This window comes from Lutra lutra, chromosome 8 (genome assembly GCF_902655055.1).
Source record: "Lutra lutra chromosome 8, mLutLut1.2, whole genome shotgun sequence".
NCBI lineage: Eukaryota > Metazoa > Chordata > Mammalia > Carnivora > Mustelidae > Lutra > Lutra lutra.
This window is the reverse complement of record NC_062285.1, coordinates 6,344,655-6,365,038: the sequence shown is the minus strand read 5'-3', so window position 1 is coordinate 6,365,038 and position 20,384 is coordinate 6,344,655. Positions and strand designations below refer to the sequence as shown.

At 45.6% G+C, this 20,384-nt stretch overlaps 1 protein-coding gene across 7 annotated transcripts in view; it reads left to right on the top strand.

Annotated features, from left to right (window-relative positions):
• The window catches only part of SFMBT2 (Scm like with four mbt domains 2), a 224,946-nt gene that overhangs the window by 99,858 nt on the left and 104,704 nt on the right, over positions 1-20,384 (top strand). For 6 of the 7 annotated variants that reach the window (XM_047740302.1, XM_047740296.1, XM_047740300.1 and 3 more), the window contains 3 exons: positions 8,250-8,338; positions 10,004-10,250; positions 18,959-19,056. In XM_047740302.1, coding sequence (XP_047596258.1) covers positions 8,250-8,338; positions 10,004-10,250; positions 18,959-19,056 — 434 coding nt within the window. Of the gene's footprint in view, positions 1-8,248; positions 8,339-10,003; positions 10,251-18,958; positions 19,057-20,384 lie in introns of those variants that run through there. The other variant, XM_047740303.1, reaches the window with a different exon arrangement.

The following is a 20,384-nucleotide window of genomic DNA, read 5'->3' as shown; positions in this document are numbered from 1 at the left end:
GGACGGTGGTCAGAGGGAGGCAGGCATGGAGAAGATGATGGACTCAGAGTTCACTGGGTACAGGATGGGAAGGGGGTGGTTTTAAGTAAGGAGAACAAACATGGTGGTGGGGGTGTCTCCTTCCAACAGAGCCCCTGAATCTGCGTGTCACCAAGGGAGGCATTCCCTGCTGCTCCTGCCCCAGACGGACGGACCTCGTGCCATTTCCAGGAACTGGCAAGAAAGCATTCTGTGATCCTCCCAGATCCCCTTAACAAGGCATCACAGCAAATAGATATGTACTGATGTACTTGCCTTATTTAAACAGGCAGATAAAACACTGTCAGAGCTTATTAGAATACATTCCTTTTCCAGGGAGCCGTGACTTGCATGAATTGTAGGAATAACTTAACTACTAGCAAAGGGAAGTTGGGAAGCTGTTGATGCCGGATTGGCGTGTCAGTGTGCAGAAATCGGGTTTGAATCCTGAGTTTTAGGGAGATCTCAAGTGTGCTCGTTTTCTTGTCTGTATGTGCTTGGGTGCGTAACACAAAGGACAGACGTTGGATTTGGATGTGAGAGATGTGCAGACAGTGGGAACTCCAGTGTGCTCTGTAGTGTCAATTAAAAAATACGTAGCTGCGTGTGTCAACATTCCTATTGATGTAAGCCTCGTGTCTCATCTATTCATTATTGATCTTGTTCTCCTGAAAACCTTCAGCAAGTCACTGTCTTTGTGCATGATGGATCCTGTTGCGTTAAGACTATTTTTGCAAAGTCTAACAAGAGAGGTTGACATTTTACCACTATGTAGCAGGTGATCAGTTTTATAACAATGCAAGGAAGCAGGAACAGAAACTAAAAATGAATTGGTTTACACGAGGAATTATTCTCCAGAAGGTAGATTTCCTTTTTTGGTACCAGTTTGTCAGTGTTTGAAGATGTGGTCATTAACATTAATTAGCATTAATATTCAACATAGGGAGACGCAGTTAAGGGATTAGAAGGCTAAAAAGTATCATCCCATTCTGGAAGACATTTTTCATCTCATTATAATTTCTGAAATTAATAAAATATTAACCATGTGGTTTTTATGCCCATGGCTGTCGTTTCGTATCCGTGATCTGAGGTACAGGTTTGTTAAAATTTAAATTTGGATTGTCGGAAATTTGTTCGTGTATAATTAAAGCAACGTTTTGCAATATTTCATGTATGATCTTCTAAAGGGAGACGGAGTGTGTTTATATAAACGTTGGAATGCATTAAAGAGGGAGCGACCGAAAGATTCATCCAAGGATACTGAGCCACCAGTGTGAAAACTGCCAGGAAGCCTTTTGTCGTTTAAGGCTTATAACCAGCCAATGAGGCCGTCTCCACGCAAAGTCACGTATGACCCCATAAGAAGCTAATCTCAACACGGAGGAACTCTCCTGCGCTCATTCCCAATATTGAGGAAAATTCTGAGCAATGTGTAGAATGTTAAGTAGCCGAGGGCTTTCTTGTTAAGAGTCTGTGTACACACTGACCAAGGTTTTAAGGATTATAATGGCCTTAAGAGTCTGTGTTTCAGCGATGTGGACTGTTCTGACGTCCATACCACTCATTGTCTCTGTTTCAGCTGAATGTCGTTACTCTCTGTTGGTTCCCTCCAACAGTGCTCAGGTTGTGTTTTTGCGAAATCCCGGTCTTCAGAGCAAAATAGTAATACTACTTTTTGTAATTGTTCAAGTATATTTACATAACTGAAAGAATCCTGGGAGGCTGAATTTAGACTTTCCCTCCAATCTATGGATAGTGAGTACTAAGGAGTATGTGTGTGTATCTTTGTGTAGAGATAATTTTTGCAGCATTTTTCACAAGTTAGCATCTTCATCTCATTAATCACTGGAGATAGGAATGCTTGGATCTGAACCTGTCGCACAGTAGGAGCTTATCAATCCTGTCGACCTGCTGAATAATTTTGTGACCTGTCCTTCTGTTTGTGGGAACAATTTAATTTGACTGTATGAAAAAATTAATGTAGATACTTTCCTTTAAAAAACCGCAAGGGAAGGAACTTTATAGTCTTTTCTTCTTCATAGTGAGTATAAACGCTTCCATTTATAATTCAGGATTCACTGTTGCACTTCTTTTCTTTAGCGAAGTCAGTGTTAAAGAATAGTTTCCTGATACCTCAAAGGCTGCTGCCTGACACCGTATGGTAAAGCCCAGTTCTGTTGTGAGCCAGGAGCTTCTGTGGATGGAGCATTTTTATTTATCTCTTCTTCCTCCAGAGGCTACTTTAAAATGATAGTGAAGGAAGAAAAAAATACATGAACCCACAGAGAGAATTGAAGAGAGACCCGTGCAGAAAAGATATTTCAAAAATGTTCCTGTAGCTTGAAAGCTCATGAAGGGTTGGTAACTGCCAAAGATGGGTGGGGGCCATTGCAACCTCACACTTGGTTGGGGGGGCTTGGAGTCTCTGCAGTGCTGGGTGAGCGGGAGTCCCGGGTGAGGCTAGGAATGGCAGGGCTTAATGGGGTCAGAACACTTCCCAGGCTCTATGTCCCCTACCATATTGGGACAACCAAGGACTAGAGACCCTGTGTAGCCTCTGCGTTCATCTCTGAAGAAGTGGACAGAACTGTTTGGGGAGAACGGAGAGACTAGTTCGGGGGTTTCGTTCTCAGATGGGAGTTACCAAACACCCGTTCTGAGTCACAAGCCTCTGCTCTGGGACAGAGTTTCCCCTTCAGCTTTTCTGAGGGCTCTAGTTGACGTGTGATGCATGACCACGGGCCACCAGACGCCCCAGGAGAACACCTAATAGGAGAGAAAAGGAAGGGGATAACCACAGAACAACCGTCCAAGTCAGAGGGTGCTGGGCATGCAGCAGGAGGAAATGCTCTGCTTTACTGTGTCAAGAGGTTTTGAAAATGGCAGAAAAAGCTCTAGAAGAAGGGAACAACCGAAGAGCAAGACAGAACCAAAAATACAAGCGACACAGTAAATTCAAAGAAGCTTTGGTTGGCAGTGAGTGGAGAAAATTGCCAGGAACAAAAATTAGCCTCTGTGTGTTTAGACTCTTAAGATGCAGGAATGCTTGGCTTTTCTTCCAGCTAGAGGAGATCTGAGTGGCTCAGCAGAAAGTGGCTCACTGCCCATTGGAATTACTCTGCCCATCTTCCCGGTGAGTGGAAAGGTATGACGCAGCCTGTCTTCCCCATGGACCTGTCTGTTCAACCTGCTGACACGGACAGAGAGGGGAGGAGTATGTCCCTCTGACTTCAGTCCAGATCTCCGTGTTCAGGGTCTCCTTGAAGGGGCAGCTCTGAACCGCAGACCAGTGTCCCCAGCAGATGGCCTCCTTGAGAAGTGAGGAATCATTGAATGTGTTTACATATGCTTGTTGGGCCTGGCAGTCCAACAGGACTGGTGTCTTCCCAAATCCTGGGGGGTGGGTGGGGGGGGGATGGTGACTTGACTTTTATTTGGAACCTTTTTTTTTTTCCTCCAAAGTTCTCTCTACACCCAATGTGGGACTTAAACTCATGACCCAGAGATCAAGAGTCACATGTTCTATGGACTGAGCCAGCCAGGCACCCCTGTTTGGAATCCTTTTTATAGGTAGCTCTGTAATCCCCATAATGCTGTTGTGGGACTTGAGGGCCATCTCTGAATGTCTTTGCAAAGAAGCATAGGGGTGTGTGTGTTTGGGTGTGTGTTTTCTCTTTTTGAAACTCATGTTCATGATCGCATCCTGCAGTGAGAGAGGCATACCTCCCCACACGGGGTGTTAAAATGATGAGTGTAACCTGGATTTCTTAAAAAGCAAAGTTGACTAAAGTATATGTATTTTCTATGAAGTTTATAGAATGTTAAAACTGAATAGAACTTTGGAAACGTGCTCATGAGAAGGTTGTACAAGGATCCTGATTTTACTCTTATGAATAGAGAATCTTATGAACTCTCAGGAGTGTCTCCGTATAAGCTAACAGCATGTGGAAATGATTACAATGTTATGGACAAACTTTTATCCATCTATTTTGTTTTCATTTTAATCATTCGATGTCTTTGGGTGTCTGCTATGTTGTAGGTCTTCCGAAATTTAATGCCTGGATCATCTGATGGAAAAGATAATGACCAGAGGGCAAGGAATTTTTTTTCCTATTTGAGAAAGATGGTTCTTATAGCCATGCTAGTTGATTGAGTCTTTGAAGAGAGGCATTCTGTAGTAAATGAAAATTTATAGTCTTAGTACTTCTAATTAGAAACTTATGTGGACACCCAGGAACGTACAGGTCAGCTTCTGTTGCAATGAATTCTAAGGGATTTCTAGGCAATTTTTATTGTACTAAAATTAACTGAATTCAGTATTACTCAAAATAAGTCCATTGACTGCGAATTGTAGACTTGTTTTTCATAGTTTTTTAAAAATACAGATGGTGGTATTTTCTCTAATAGATTTTTACATTTGAATATTGAGTTTTGAGAACTAAATGTTGACCAGAACAGTTTTTCTTTTAAAAGTCGCAGTGTTTGGGTGGCTCTGTTAACAGCTAGGCAGCCCGTTCAGTTAAGCACCTGCCTTTGGCTCAGGTCATGTCTGAGAGTCCCAGGATCAAGTCCTGCACTGGGCTCCCTGCTCAGCTGGGAGCCTGCCTCTCCCTCTGCCTGCCGCTCCCCTGCTTGTGCTCTCTCTCTCTCTGCCAAAAAAATTAAAAAAATATTTTTTAAAAAAAGTAACAGTATTTCTGAGAACTGTTTCCTTTCTACTTCTTTTTTTTTTTTTAGTATCAATTAAGCTTTTATTTTTTTTCTATCACATTTTTTTTATTTTTAATTCTACTTCTTAATCAAAAGTTGTTCGTGTATCTTTATAGCTAAGATCCTTTTTTTTTAGTGAGAGTAATTTGTCCAGATACTGTGTGGCCCATGAAAGATTGCTTCAGAGCCTTGTGTAGAGACATTAATGGAAAGTTATAGGGGCTCTGGGCTGGAGGGCTCACAAGGTATAATTTCAGAAGCATCCCTACTGTTCTCTTACTACGGCCCAACCCACTTCAATTTCAACATTACACGATGTCTTTCATAAGGTGATGGCATATTTAAAAATGTTTAATTTCAATGTTCACTTGGATTATGTCGATGTTAGAACCACCCCTTAATTATGGATATTGGGGAGGGTATGTGCTACGGTGAGTGCTGTGAAATGTGTAAACCTGGCGATTCACAGACCTATACCCCTGGGGATAAAAATATATTATATGTTTATAAAAAATAAGATAAAAAAAAACCCACCCCTTAAGTAAGCAATTAAACTTTCTTCTTGTAGTGGATATGGACATAAAGTCTGTCGAGTATGGGACCATATTTCACCCAGCTATGCTGATTGTCATTTTTTGGTAAAAAAATAAGGAATGCATATTTGCTGGGCTCATTTGTATATTGTCCTCATCTTGAAACCTTTGGTTAGACAGTAATTTTCATATTATCTCTGTCATGCCTACAAATTACTGATTTATCTGTATGCAGAAGCTTTGAGTGTCATGGATTCCCATGGAAAGACTCCTGGTAGGATTGACGTCTGCATACTTGAATTTGAAGTTGGGAGTGACCCTTGCTTTTTCTATGAACTTGGGAAAAGTTAGTTAGAAACATCACCCTCAGAGCACTGTCATGATGATCCCAAGACCCAGAGGAAGTTAAAGTTATGCTTGGAAAGTATAAGGGAAATGCAAATTTTCATTCCATTGTCTTGTATGCCAATTCCTTTTGGTCTCCTCGGTAACCGCGGGCATGCAGGAGGGTTGTCTCTCTGCATTCAGGCTGCTGTAACAGAAATATCATACTCTTTGGGCCTTGTAAACCACAGAAATTTATTTCTCACAGTTCCAGAGGCTAGAGGTTCAAGGTAAGGCACCAGCAGATTCTACTTCCTGGTTCAGAGTTGCTTCCTTCTGTTGGAATTTCACGTGGTGGGAGGGTTGAGGATCTTGGGGTCTCATGTATGAGGGCACTGATCCCATCAGGAGGACTCCACACTCATGACCTCCTCTAAACCTAATTACCTCCCAAGGGTCCCACCTCCTAATGTAGTCGCATTGGAGGATTCAGTAGGAATATGGGGAGTGACACAAATCATTTAGTACACAGCAGGGGGCTAATTTAGAAATGGGTACAGCATTGAATAATGATGGCTACACTTTCTAATGACAGAAAAGGACACCATAACAGTTCCTGCTCCAAATAGATGCATTACCTTATGAATGTGTATGTAGAAAATAAGGAAGATGGTATTTTATTTGAGCAAAAAGTCTAGTGGTAGATGCTGATGAATAGGTGAGTTGCTGCTTTTTAAGCAAAGCTGTGGTTGGGGCATTGTACGGGGGGAAAGCTGGACTTTGCAGCCTTGTCTGGATCCCCTTTATGTTGCCTGAATTCTTCCATTTTGGTTCTGCTCTTGTCTTAGGATCCTTAGCGTGTGAGGGAGGGATATTGACTGGGATGCTGGTTAGTGATGGCAATCGCTGCTGTCCCCGCTTCTGTTGGCGATCAGGCCAGCGCACGTGTGCAGCTTCAGCCTGGCATTTGTGGGAATGAACAGTAAATACTTGGTGAGAGTGTGTCATACTTTAATATACACTTACAACAAGACGAGCTGCTACTTATTACTTGCCGGGTGTGTGCCGGTATGGTTAGGTTTTACTGATGTGTGTATCTTCTCTAAAACTGCTAGCAGCCCATAGGTTAAAATGTTGTTAGCACCCTTACACTGATGAGGAAAGAGCGTAAGATAAGTGGGGTAAATTACTCAAAGTTGTAGCCAGTGAGGGCAGAGCCTGCTAGGAGCCCAGTTCCCCTGCCACGACTTCGCTGTTCCCTCCTGCAATGTTACGGCCTTGCTGCCTTCCGTGATAACTCTGTTCCTTGAGGTGTGAGCAAAAAATTGTTGCATTGTGCCTTCGCAGAACACAGGCAACGTGCAAACCACTAGCATCTGGAACCTTAGCCACAGAGGCTAAGTACTGGATGTATTCTAGGCAATGCTCCCTGGCCTGCTGGCTCTCCACGTGATCCACAGAGTGGGTAGGTGGGAATCTGGGCCATGCTTCTCCTATGTTGCTGATTTGTGAAGCCCATGAGGCCCCGGGAAGGCTCTGGGCCTCTCCTGGGTGTGGATGTCACCGGGTGAAGCCTTTGGAGATCTGTACTTTGGGAGATGTGCCAGGAATGTCCCGTTCCTCTAGTCTCGGGTTCTAAGCACTCAGAGATGGTTGGCTTCCAACGTCTGAAATGTCGTTCTTCAAGATGTCTCAGCTACATTCCTTCCTTGCTCTCAACGTGGTCCCCACAGTTTGCGGTCCCCTCGCTTTTGTCCTTGGAGAGCTGTAGCGACTCCTTACCTCGGTTTCTCTGCCGTTGGCCTCTTTTGTTTCCCTTCAAGCCTGTGTGCTATTTTCAGATACGTTTTAGGCAGAGATTTCCTGTTGACTTAATGTGCCTGCTTTCTGGGCTGTTGATCGATGTTTTTCCCCGCGCCCTGTGCTCAGACTGGGCCAGAGTCGGTCAACGACTGTGCGGCCTTCGTCCATGTCCTCCCTCCCCAGGCCGCTCTGTCGGAAAGCCCTTGTTCCTTGTCTCCACCTGCAGAATCCTTCTGTGTCATTCAGAGCCCACTGCTGTTTTTCCACCTGGGGAAGGTCCTCTGACTTCTGTCCCTCCCTGGTCTCTTCCTTCTTGGAATCCCCCTCCCTATCCCCGAATTCCGTGCTTCACGATATCTGCTTTTCTCTCACAGAAATGCCCGAGTACATTCTCCTCAAACGTCAGGGCCCCCCTTCTTTAATCCCCCGGATGCCCAGCAAGTGTGAGCATGCCACGGCACGAGGTCACCCGCTGTGGGCAGATTTCTTGTCGCCGTGTTAGCTCTCCAGTGTGATGCTTAAAATGAAGAAAAGTATCAAAACAACACATGTGTACAGAAAAGTGCTTTGAGGGGCTCCTGGGTGGCTCAGTGGGTTTAAGCCTCTGCCTTTGGCTTGGGTCATGATCCTAGGGTCCTGGGATAGAGCCCCACATCGGGCTCTCTGCTTGGCAGGGAGCCTGCTTCCCCCTCTCTCTCTTGCCTGTCTCTCTGCCTGCGTGTGATCTCTGTCTGTCAAATAAATAAAAACTAAAATCTTAAAAAACGAAAAAAAAGAAAAGTGCTTTGATTTTAAACTGAACCTGATACTCGCCTGCTGTGATGAGGTGTGTTTTTTCTTCTTCTTCTTTTGTCTTGCCAGCAATCAAAGAGAAGTACACAGACTGGACGGAATTCCTCATTCGTGACTTGACTGGTTCCCGGACGGCGCCAGCCAACCTCCTGGAAGGTGTATGTATTGTTGTTACTCAGCTAGTCTGTGTCTGAAGCCTCACGGTTGCATGAGCACCTTTGCCTATATCCTTCAGAGGGTACACGTGTACGTGTGGATATTCTGTCCAGATAGCCTAACTTCCTGTTTTTTCCCCCGAATTGTTTAAGGTAATGATTCTCATGGCACCAAAGCTTCTGCACCTGTGGTACAATCAATAAGCGGAAAACTGGCTTCTGTGTGAACAGATTTTTAAATAATGCTATCGTTAGGATATCTTTCCACTATCCTCTACATGGGAGCCTCTGTCCTGTATTCGTGAATGTAAATAAAATCCTGGAGAAGACCTCTTCCGTAGACGTGACCACGAAGCATGAGCATGCCCTGTTAGAGTCTTGGAGCGTGCTGACAAATGGTCCCATTGACTCTTCCATTCTGGTTGAGTAAACGCATGCCAACAACGCAGGCGTGTTGAGTAATAATGAATCAGCCTCCCTTCTGAAAACCACAGGAGGATTGGCTAATCCTATTTCAGTGTGGTTAAGGTATGCTTAAGGTGCCGAAGAAAAAAACAATTGATCTGCCGTTGTGATGGTTCGTTTGACAATAACTGTATGATAAAGCACTTTGATCTTTACTACATATGGTAGAACAGAGGGAGCACCATACTGTCATTCGTAATTATTGAGTCACCACATCTGTTTAGGGAATGCCCCTCGAAAAAAGGGGGAAACTAAATAACAAGAATATGATGTGGATCTTGATGATATCATTATTCTCTTAACATTAATGATGAATTTCCCTCCTCTCATAAATGACATTGACTTTTGGAGCACTGCTATCTAAGACACGGTTATCTGGTTTTATTCTGTGAAGATTTTGCCTGATGTATTTGCTTATCTTAACGGCTCCTAATTTGTTTGGTTAGCAAATCAAAATGATGATTCTTCACCCTTTCAGAAGGACGAATTATCTTACTTTGTTCATTCTTTTTTTTTTAACATATTTGCCTACAAGACTGACTGAACAAACACCCTTTTCATGTGCCAGCGTATGCTGAGAATTTTGCTTATACGTGGGCACTAATTATATAAATATATGTATATATAGACATTCTCTAAACCAACAATGGGACCAAGTGTAGAAATAACTACATAATTGTCTAATGTAGCTGATCATTCACATGTGTTAGACATGTCCTTGATACATGTTCATGCTTTGCTCACTTAAAAGTATGTGAGCGTCTTAATCATTCACATGGTAGCCGTGATAAGATGAATGTCTGTTGAGTCATGGGGTACATTGATAGCCCCATGGTCTGGGAAAAGAGACATTGAGCTACCACATATTTTCTAGTGGGAGGACAATTTGGTGTAAGCCTTCTTAAAAGCATGCTTATTTCTAACAAATGCCGTTTTATCTGGGAAGGGTGATTTGTTTGGTGAGATCCGAGCGCAAACTGTTATGTTCTGTTTACTTGTGATTCTTGTTGTTGGACAGAGGGCCGGGGGAATGAACGTGTGTGTGGAAGGAGCGGGAAGGGGTTGGGGGTGGAGGGAAACACCAGACTGTTTGCCAGTAGCTTGGATGATGGTGTGAAAAAATATTATCTTCTGCTGTCATCTGTTTCCATGAGAACCTTAAAATAAAGTTTAAAATAAGGAGTTTTGCTTCTGTTTAAACAGCCTCTGCGAGGGAAAGGCCCTATAGACCTCATTACAGTTGATTCCTTAATAGAACTTCAGGATTCTCAGAGCCCTTTTCAGTACTGGATAGTTAGTGTGATTGAAAATGTTGGAGGAAGATTACGCCTTCGCTATGTGGGATTGGAGGACACTGAATCCTATGACCAGTGGTTGTTTTACTTGGATTACAGACTTCGACCAGTTGGTTGGTGTCAAGAGAATAAATACAGAATGGACCCACCTTCAGGTAAGGGCCAAAGCTTTTGCTGCTGCGAAGTATTTGGTAAAGGATGTGATATTTTCCTGGATGTGTCTCTGGAGAGTTTGTTAGCTCCGTGGTATCTTTTACACGTGCATATGTGAACGTTAAACATTTTGACTGCAGAAAACTCTTCTATGGAAAACAGAATTCAAGACCTCAGTAGTGTTCTGGAAGGAGAAAGTGGTGGAGGCTGTGGTGAAGCTGATCTTATTCCTCTGGAATCACTGATTCACTAATGAAAGATACATGGGACTGTGACTTGGTCATTTTCTCCCTTTTTCTTTAGGAATTTTGATAGTCTTGGAAGTAGGTTCTAAAATCTCTGTCTGCCCATACATCCTCCAGTCATCCACCCACTCACTCACCCATTCATTTGTCCATCCGTCTCCATGCATCCATATACTTCCCTCTATCTACCCATCCACCACCCATCTGCTTACCCATCTATCCATCTACTCACCCATCCCTCTAACCTCCCAGCCTCCCACCCATTTGCCCCCTATCCATCCTTTATCCACCCACTCATCCATCCACCCACCCATCCTTCATCCATCCATCCACCCACCCACCCACCCATCCATCCATCCATCCATCCTTCATCCATCCATCCACCCACCCATCCATCCATCATCCACCCACCCATCCATCTGTCCATCTATCCATCCATCCATCCACCCATCATCTGTCTAACTAGCTATTCAGCCAGCCAGCCAGTCATCCATCCGACTGTCCAAGCAAATGCTTATCATTATATAATCTGTCCTGACCTGGAAATAGCAAACAGAAGATCATCATACTTGTTTTCTGGCACATCATGGATTTTAATTAGCTCCAAATGCCCTGTCAAATGACTTTCCACAGACTTCATTGGATAGAAGAATGCATCATGCTTCCTGACATACCCCACCGGGCCAAAATCTTGTTTACAAACTAACCATTCTTGAATGTTTACTATGTGCCAAGTGATTTTACATCTGCTGTGTTGTTTGTTTTGATTACAAAAAGAAGCTACATGTGTGGTGTGAATATTTCCTTTTCCAGCGGAGAAAATTTGAGACTGACATTAAGCTACTTGTCCAGGGTCATCTAGCTTGGAGAGAGGGGAATATACCGTAGTTCAAATTCCTAGGCCCTTTGCTCATTTCTTCCCATTCCTCCTGCTGCCCATACTGGCCTTACCAACCTTTTGATAGGTATCCTCAGGGGGAAAAAAAATAGTTGGGTCCTTATGGAATTAAAGATGCCAAGGTAGAAATATTAATTTCTCCCAGAGATTGCTGGGATTTCACCAGGTATATCGGAAGTGAAGAGCCAAATGCTTTGTTAAAGTTGCCAGAGATTTTTTTCCTCCCCTATTAGTTGCCAGTGCTTGTCTCGAGTACATGAAACCAAAGACTTAACATTTTTCCTTTCTGTCACTCAGCAGCTTTAATTGAAAAAGAAAAAAATCTTGGTTCTGTATGTCATGTATTTTGCATTTGTTGAATTTGACAGACATATAGACACGTAACATGGTATTTTATCAGTAGTATTGTTGTCAACATTTTGAGAAGCAGCCAGGAAATCCATTTATATACCCTGAGTAATTTTGGACTATGATGACAAACAAAGGGCCTGTCAGTGTTGAGAGAAGATCTAAGCTCACATTTGCCTTGGGATTCATAACCTAGCAGGAGAAATTTACTTTGTGTGGGAAGTCGGGTGTATAAATCTTAGCTTAGTATCTAATTGCTTTATAAATTTTAGGAGATCCCTATATTTGCCGGTGTAAACATTTATAGCAAAGCGATGGATTATTAGTGGCTTCTTAGGTTCTCTTCAGTGTTCCTTTGCTGTGAAGTCATGGGACTCATCCTCAAAAGCAAGAATGGAAAGTGTCACCATAGAAACTTGGGAAATATTTGCATAGGAGAGTGCTTTCTCTTTTGTAGATAATTTAATGTCTTTATAAGATAAGAATAAATTGTGTTTACTTGTCTTAGTAGTTTTCTGGGCATGAATTGTCCATTTCATGGGGGAATTCATGGGTGTCCTTAAAGAACTTGGAAGGTATTCATCATTAAGAAGTCATTTTCCCAACATTGAAATTGTTGGCAAGAGGAGTTTTGCACGGGAAGAGGAACATAAAAGGCAAAAGGGTATTCCCTATGTGGCCTTCAGTTCTTCAGATGAAGCAGTTGCAAGACGAAAACTGGATTCTCTTGCCTCATTTAGCAGAACAGCATACGGGGCTGTGATTATGACCTGTGTGTTTTGTTATTTTTTTTTTAAGTTTTTATTTAAATCCTGGTTAGTTGACATGCAGGGTTAGATAAGCCCACAGTGGAGTCAGCACTTCCGTACCATGGTGGGTGCTCCTCACGACAGCTGCTCTCCTCCATCCCCATCCCCTGTGCTCCCCCACCCCCCACCCACCTCTCCACTGGTGACCAGCAGTGTGTTCTCTAGAATGAAGACTTCGTTTCTTGGTCTGTTTCTCTCTCTTGTTTTCCTTTTGCTTATTTGTTCTGTTTTTAAAATTCCACACAAGTGAAATCACGGTATTTGCCTTTCTCTGACTGACTTACTTCACTTAGCATTATACTCTCTAGCTCCATTCATGTCATTGCAAATGGTGAGATTCATCCTTTGTGATGGCTGTGTAATATTCCATTACATATACCCACCCCACCCTCTTCTTTATCCATTTATCAGTCAGTGGACACTCAGGCTGTTTCCATAATTGGGCTGTTATTGACAGTAATATATAATAATTATTATATATAATTATAATACTTGTTACTTTGGGTTTGTATAAATTAATTTCAAGACCCAGAGTCATTTAAAACTTATATGGTAGTGCTCCTTCCTCAACTGAAATATAGGTGGGAATAAAATCTCATGCTTGCATAAAGATATTAGATGTTGTTCTTACTCCTGGGTGTTAAGTGGTGGGACAGGGAGATTTGGGGGTGTGGGGGCGGAGGGGACAGATGTTTCTGGTGCACTGTGAGAGGAAGCCCTGCGACCCTCTAGCCTGCCTGCCCGCTGGGCTGGGCGACCTCATAGACTGCCACCATTACAGAAACAAACCACGGCTCAGCCTGCAGTTTACTTAATCTTCCTACTTTTTAAAGGGCACAATCTTTCCCAACCATTCAGTACCAAGAGAGGTAGAAATGGGAAATAGGAAGTAGCTCTTTTTTAGAACCTCAGAAAAAAGGGGCTGCTTTGATGCCATCCACCAGAGAGGCTTAAGGTCACTGCCTTTTCATTTCTGGCCCAGATTGGAGAACATAGGTCAGGGCTTTTCATCCAGGGCTCCCAGGGTGGTGGCAGGGAGCACAGGCAGGTGCTGGTGGTGTAGGTCGACTCCAGCTTCCGTGACAAATGCTGAGCGAGCAGGCAGTGGTGAGATGTCAGGTGATCAGGGAAGGGGGCCAGTAGCTGAGGTCCTTAGTGGTCCAGGCTTTACCAAGACATGTACAGTACAGTGAGTCAGCTCTCCAAACGTCACCCAGTGCTCATCATGACAGCTGCACTCCTCCACCCCATCACCTGTGTCCCCCTGCCCCACCCACCTCCCCTCTGGGGACCCGCAGTGTGTTCTCTAGAGTGAAGACTCTTGTTTTGTTCTTTGCTTTTGTTTGTTTGTTTGCTTGTTTGTTTGTTTTTTGCTTGCGGGAACTTTAATGAAGGCAAGAAAGACAGCACAGTGCAAGCATCAGGCAGAATGTTCTATCCCAGCCATCTTGCCTTGTACCTGCAGGATGAAGTCGTCAGGTCAGACTTCTCACTGGCATGATTTCAGGCATCATTCCAGCCCTTTTGTCTTACACTCGTGAGTCGGAAGCCTTGAGGTCAAGTGATGTGTGGTTCAAGGTCACCCCACCAAAGCAGAACTGCAACTAGAATGCTGGCATCTGGTCTGAGCTCCCAGCCCGAGTCTTCTCCTCTGATGCCACCCTGACATTGCGAGTTGCACAGAGAACAGGGGAAGAGGAAGGGCGATGTTTTCATAAATTAAATCAGCTTTAAAAGTCAGGCAGATGTGGAGGAGCCCCTTTCCTTCCGCGTCAAACGGAAGGCAAACTACACTCATGGCGGGATTTTCTGGCACACTGGCCTCCCCTGTGACCCACTGGCATGCCCCGCATACCCCATCTTCGGGTGCTGTTCTTCTAGATGTAGCGTGGCCCATCCCCGGGCGCTGTTCCCACCAGGGAGGTTTTAGTGGCTCCTTGAACACTGAACATCTGGGTCTGTGTCTCTATGGTTTCCCCGGTGCCTGGCACAGAGTAGGTGCTCAGCAAATAGTCGTCAAATGGATCAACTGACTAAAAGGTTGGGTATGTCTGCAGGGAGGGCAGGAACCAGCCAAGTCCACCTTTCAGGAGCCAAATGATGGATGGGGCTTTGGAAGCCAACCTGGAGGGGAGGGCCTGGAGTGAAGACACCCCTCCAGCATGGCCAAGGCTGGGCTGTCTGCTTTGCCCCTGATGTGGGGAGGGGGAGCTTTTGAAGACAGCGTCCGATCAAGCAGAGATGCCCTGCTGGTGAGCACCCAGCAGAGCTCCAGGACCTACTCCATGCACAGGAATGTGGCCTGTGCACGTCCTGATCGTTTTTGTTCCTCTAGAAGAGTTCACCTGTGCCTCCAGCTAGAGGAAGCCGGCAGAGTAGGGAAAACAGGGACTTGGAGCCGAGGTCCAAGTTTGCTTCTCTTTGCACGTCTGTTCCTTGCTACAGAGCCCTGGGCAATCCCTTGCCTTTCCTCCTCTGTGAAATGGGTCTAACTCTGCATTTGCTGTGCTGCTGAGCGCTCCAAGTTTCCGCAAGTGATGGGCATTTTCTGGGTATTCAGTCTGTAAGCAGAGTTTCATGGTTATATTTGGTTTCCTAAGAAATGTAAGTGGATCGTTGAGGTCAGGAGTTTTTTAGAGACCCCGCCTGCTTTCATATTTCTGGGTGCTCAGAAAGCAAGGTAGAGTCTTACATGTTTTTGCAGAAACTAAGGACACAAAACTTTTTGAGTTTTTCTCATCTCTAGATGCTTCTCCATATGTATGTGTGTATGTATGTATGTGTGTGTGTGTGTATATATATATATTTTTTTTATTTTTTGCCTTTGCAATCTTTATGTCAACGTTTCCTTTTTCTTTTTCTTTGCCTGTTTCTATTTCTTTTTCTTTTAGATAGTACCTGGAGTCAGGAAGTTTGTGAACTATGTCTTAGTCAAGAAACAGTCCAGAAATGAATTCTGTATCAGTTAGCGCAGGTGGCTGTAAAGAAATACCCATGATGGGGGGTTCAGACGACACAGGTGATTTTGTCACAGTTCTGGAGGATGGGAGACTCAGATAAGGGTGTCACTAGGGTTGAGTTCTGGGGAGAGCCCGCTTCCTGCTTGGTGGATGGTGTCTTTCATGTGCACATGAGGAGAGAGAGACAGAGAGGTCTGGAGTCTCTTTATAAGGACACTAATCCTAGGATGGGGACCCCACCCTTGTGATCCCATCTAACACTGATTACTACCCCCCCAAAGTCCCCATCTCCAGATAGTATCCCTTTGGACTTTAGAGCTTCAGCATATTACTTGTGGGGAGACATAAACATTTCTGTTCATAGCCTTCCCACCATCTGTTAACAACCATAGACCAGCCTTTGCTCACCGGGGAGAGAAGGAGGGAGTGGTCGGTGTAGGGTGCGTGAAGAAAGGGGATCGCCCCTCCAGGCTTCATTTAGCCTGAGGCTGCGAGCTGGTGGTCTCAGGCCCCTCTCCTGCTCTCTGCAGCTCTCGCCTTTGCAAGAGCCCTCCAAACGCTCGCTCAGAGGGGGATCGCCCCACGCTCACTGAGGCTTCTAGTTAAAGACGGATCGGGGCCGATTTTAATTGCTTATTACTTGCCCGCAAACAGAAATCAACATGATACACTCTATTAAATTACCTACAACACAATCATTTTAAGAAAATGGTTTATGTTCTTTTAATGGCGCTGTTTATTGTCCATAAACTTGCCGGTGTAACCAGGCGCCTCTCTGGCTAATGAAACGCACACATGGAATGTTGTTCTCCGCTCATTGGAAACGTTAGGTGTTTAGCTTTCGCAGGTGCCCGAGTGTCCTGAAAAACCTGCATTTGATTTTCACCTTCTAGGAGAGGGAGGCCTTGCCGTGGGGTTGCATTCATTATCAGGGCTTTATGGCCCCAGAAAGAAGACAGAGGATCTTAAGATTGTAGGACAGAGATCCAAATCCTGTGGAACCTGGGCTTCTTGGTCTGTTCAGGCTGCTCCAGAGAATCGATAGCACAGACCTGGCGGCTTCTGACCTGCGGCATTTCTCCCTCACGCAGCTGTGGAACCTGGAGATCTGAGATGCGGGCTCCCACAGATCCGATGTCTGCTGAGGGCCCGGCCGCCTTCCTGGGCCGCACACGGCCGCCTTCTTGCAGAGTCTTCACGTGGTGGGGGGCAAGGGGACTCTCTGTCCTCTCCTTTGTAAGGGCAGTAATCCTATCATGGGGACTCCCCGCTCATGACCTCCCAAAGCCCCCCGCTCCTAAGCATCACTTTGGGGGTTAGGATTTCAACTTAATGACTTTGGGGGGACAGCAGTGTTCATCTGTAGCCCCGAGCTTCTGGTTTGCTGGGAGGGAGATGGCACCTGGAGGATGGGGGCTCACCTTTCGGGGATGATACAGAGGACCCCCAGGCCTGCCCTGCCAGGTGCTTATAGACACAGGTGTCAGGAAGGGAAGCGAGTGTCCCTATGGGGCTCTGTATGTCACTGAGTCACCTGGCTCAGTTCTGGGAGTTGGGCTCCAGCTCTGGCCAGCTGGTCTTACTTTCGCTCTGGTCTTGCGTAGTTTTTCATGAACCACCCTTCTCTTGGCCTCCTCTCTGTCTCAGGGGCTCCCCTGTCCCCAGACAGTGGGAATTCAGCACCAGCTCTGTGCACCTTCTCCTGCCTTGACCCACCTTTCCTGTCTTGTCCTGGGCAATCGTCGTCCTTTCTGGTGGCTTGCTTCCCCTTTTGCTACCACGCCAAGGCTGAACTCTCCGTTGAACAGCTTCCAGATTCCTGGGAAGGTGAATTTGTTCTCACCTACCTGGGAACTCTAGGCTCTCAGGCATTGTTTCTTTCCTGAGCCCAGGCTCTTGTGACCTGCTGCCCTCAGGGTGACAGGGCTTTGCCTCCTCGAGCCCTCCACTGAGATTCTGGTCCAGGGCCCCTGAGCTGAACCCCCCTCCCCCTTACTCCTGGGACAATTTGTGAACAGGTCCCTTTCCCTCCTTTGTGGGACCCTGTGATCAGCGATTTCTCCCTCGGCACCCCTGCCCCCTGTGCATGTCGGAGGGACCATTCATCCATTTTCTGTACAGCTGTTAACCGGGGCCTCACTGGGTTCCCCCAAATATGTCAGAAACTACTAAGAGAAGTCACATGCCATTCTTGTTCTGATACAGAAATGCCAAATTGGAAAAGAAAAAAACTCCCCCGAGGTAGAAGAGTGCAAATAAAAGGCTGAAAAGCATCATAGACGACATCCGCAATAGAGCCTCCCTTGTCATGAATAACCCTTTACGGGACTTTGCATAGCTGGCCGCGGGCGGCCAGGGGGCTGCGCCTTGATTACCTGACTCCTTCCAGCAGCATCTCTCTGTATCATAATTACGGGGGTCTGGAAAGACCCCTAAACTTGGAACATAGGAGCTTCAGGCTCAAGGTGAGTTCGGAAGCCATGGGCATCAGAATCTACGGCTGCATGCTGAAAAGCAGACATGCAAGAAATTAAAAATATAGCCCCAGAGGTTTAATGTTGCCTTTTAACTGTGGTTAAATTCATATTCATGTCCCCACTGTCTGTCTGAAAGAGCCTGGGTTGATAAAGGGAAGGTATAAACATATCTCCTTCAAGTGAGTGCTTCTGCAAATCCTATTTTGATAAGGTCTTAAATCCACTGAGATCAGATCATAAAATCCCCTGCAGTCGTAGCAGGCAATGGAAACAAGGCCCCACAATTTTTTTTTTCTTTCCGTTTTGCATTCAGCCAGAGTAACCTCCCTCCGTCAATCCCTCTGCCCGCCCCCCTCTCCCTGCACCCCACCGCCTGGGTCGGGTGGGGGTCGGGGCGGGAAATATGGACAACATGTGGCGTGTTAGCAACATTTCAAGTGTAAATATTAAACTTGGTTGGTAAATTTTAATTTACCTTTTAAAAATTTTCTGGCTTACACGGGCTATTTTTAGCCTACGAGCGCTCAGAGATTTAGTGGGAAACAGGCCGTGATCACTGAAAATGCCAGACGAGAGTCGTTTCTAGCTTAGAAGTTTATCCGCTGATAAGTTCTTCATTAGGGGATATTGCTTCCCAGGTGATGCGTGGAGTTTGGGGCCGCCGACGACTGAAGATGGGGCTGATGTGGTTTATGCCAATAAATTACTGACGGAAGCCCCCAGAAGGCACGCACATGTTCCCGGAAGGGCCCCATGAACTTTCTTCTTCATTTCTGATCGCAGAGTCTCAACTTGCTCTTTCCCATCAGAAAACCCCGTCCGCAGGTGGCCTTTCATGGGGCGGGGTGCGAATCCTCGCGGTCGCCGACGGTACCGAGCGACTCTGAGAACTCGGAAGATAAAACTCAAGGGAGAACCATCCCCGCAGAACATTTTGGTCTTTAAACGCTTATGTGGTTTGCTGTTGATACAGAAATCTATCCTTTGAAGATGGCATCTGAATGGAAATGTGCTCTGGAAAAATCTCTCGCTGATGCCGCCCAGTTTCCTCTTCCGATGGAAGTATTTAAGGTAAGATATCGGCTCCCGGCGACTCGTGCTCTTCTCCACACTCCCCGATCTCCCGTGGAAAGGGTCTCGCAGCCCATCGTTTCCCGCTGTTGGGACAGCTACCTGCCCACTCGCACTGCACATGTTTAAAATGTTCTCTCTGTGCTTTTGCTCTGTTTTGTCATGTCCATGAGTTCCTCATATCACAGGATCCTGACGAATGCGTGGCTTCACCATTTTTCTGCACGTTGTATTATTATAGAATAAGAACACCTCCTTTGCACTCCCTCACCCCTTACAAAGGGAACAGGACACATAGCAAGTCTATTTCGGGTACTGGTTTGGTAAAAATAATAGAAAATGATGCTCCTCTTGATGGTTCGGTTTCCTGGATGGCCCGAGAGGCTGGGGTGAGTATGTGATGGGCTGTAGGCCTGGGGAGGCGCCAACAGAAAGGGGGGGGACCCAGCTGAAACAGATCATCGGGTTCTTAATACTTGAAAATGATGCCTGACACTTGTGTATAGATGGAAGCCGTGGGCAGGGATGATCCTTGTGGGCCAGAGGGAGTCCCGAAATGTCCTCTGCCTCCCTGGACCCCCAAGTCCTTGGGCCGTTCAATCGGGGTTGCTGTCAGCTGGCGGAAAGTGGCTTTCCAGGCCCGAGGGAGCCTGTTTCCACCCCATATGTCCCCACGGGGACTGAAATGCCGATGGTGTGATGTGCCACGGGGACCAAGAGTTTAGGGTCTGGGTGCAGACATGGGCTTCCTGAATTTCAGTTACCCCGAAGGCCTCCCTCAGAATTGAAGCCCGTCACGGCAAATTGTGAACTTTCTTGAGCTGCACTGTCCTTGTTTGCAAAATTGGACTTAAAAAGATGATTTTTTGCAACTAGGGATAAAATCATGTTCTGAAGTTACCAAGTAGGTGACTTTTACAGCATTTTGACCCTCCTGAATTTGAGGAACAGCCTAGATGGGACGGGCGGCTAGGGGTAGTGATCGCAGGCAACGACACGAGGTCTGGGGAATTTTTTTTTTTTTTTTGGCTGACCAATCAATACTTCTTTCCTCCTCTCTCCCTTCCTCCCTCCCTCCCTTCCTTCCTTTTTTTTTTTTTTTTAAAGATTTTATTTATTTATTTGACAGAGAGAGATCACAAGCAGGCAGAGAGGCAGGCAGAGAGAGAGGAGGAAGCAGGCTCCCTGCTGAGCAGAGAGCCCAATGTGGGGCTTGATCCCAGGACCCTGAGATCATGACCTGAGCCGAAGGCAACGGCTTAATCCACTGAGCCACCCAGGCGCCCCTCCTTCCTTCTTTCCTACCTTTCTTGCTTTCCTGATAACAT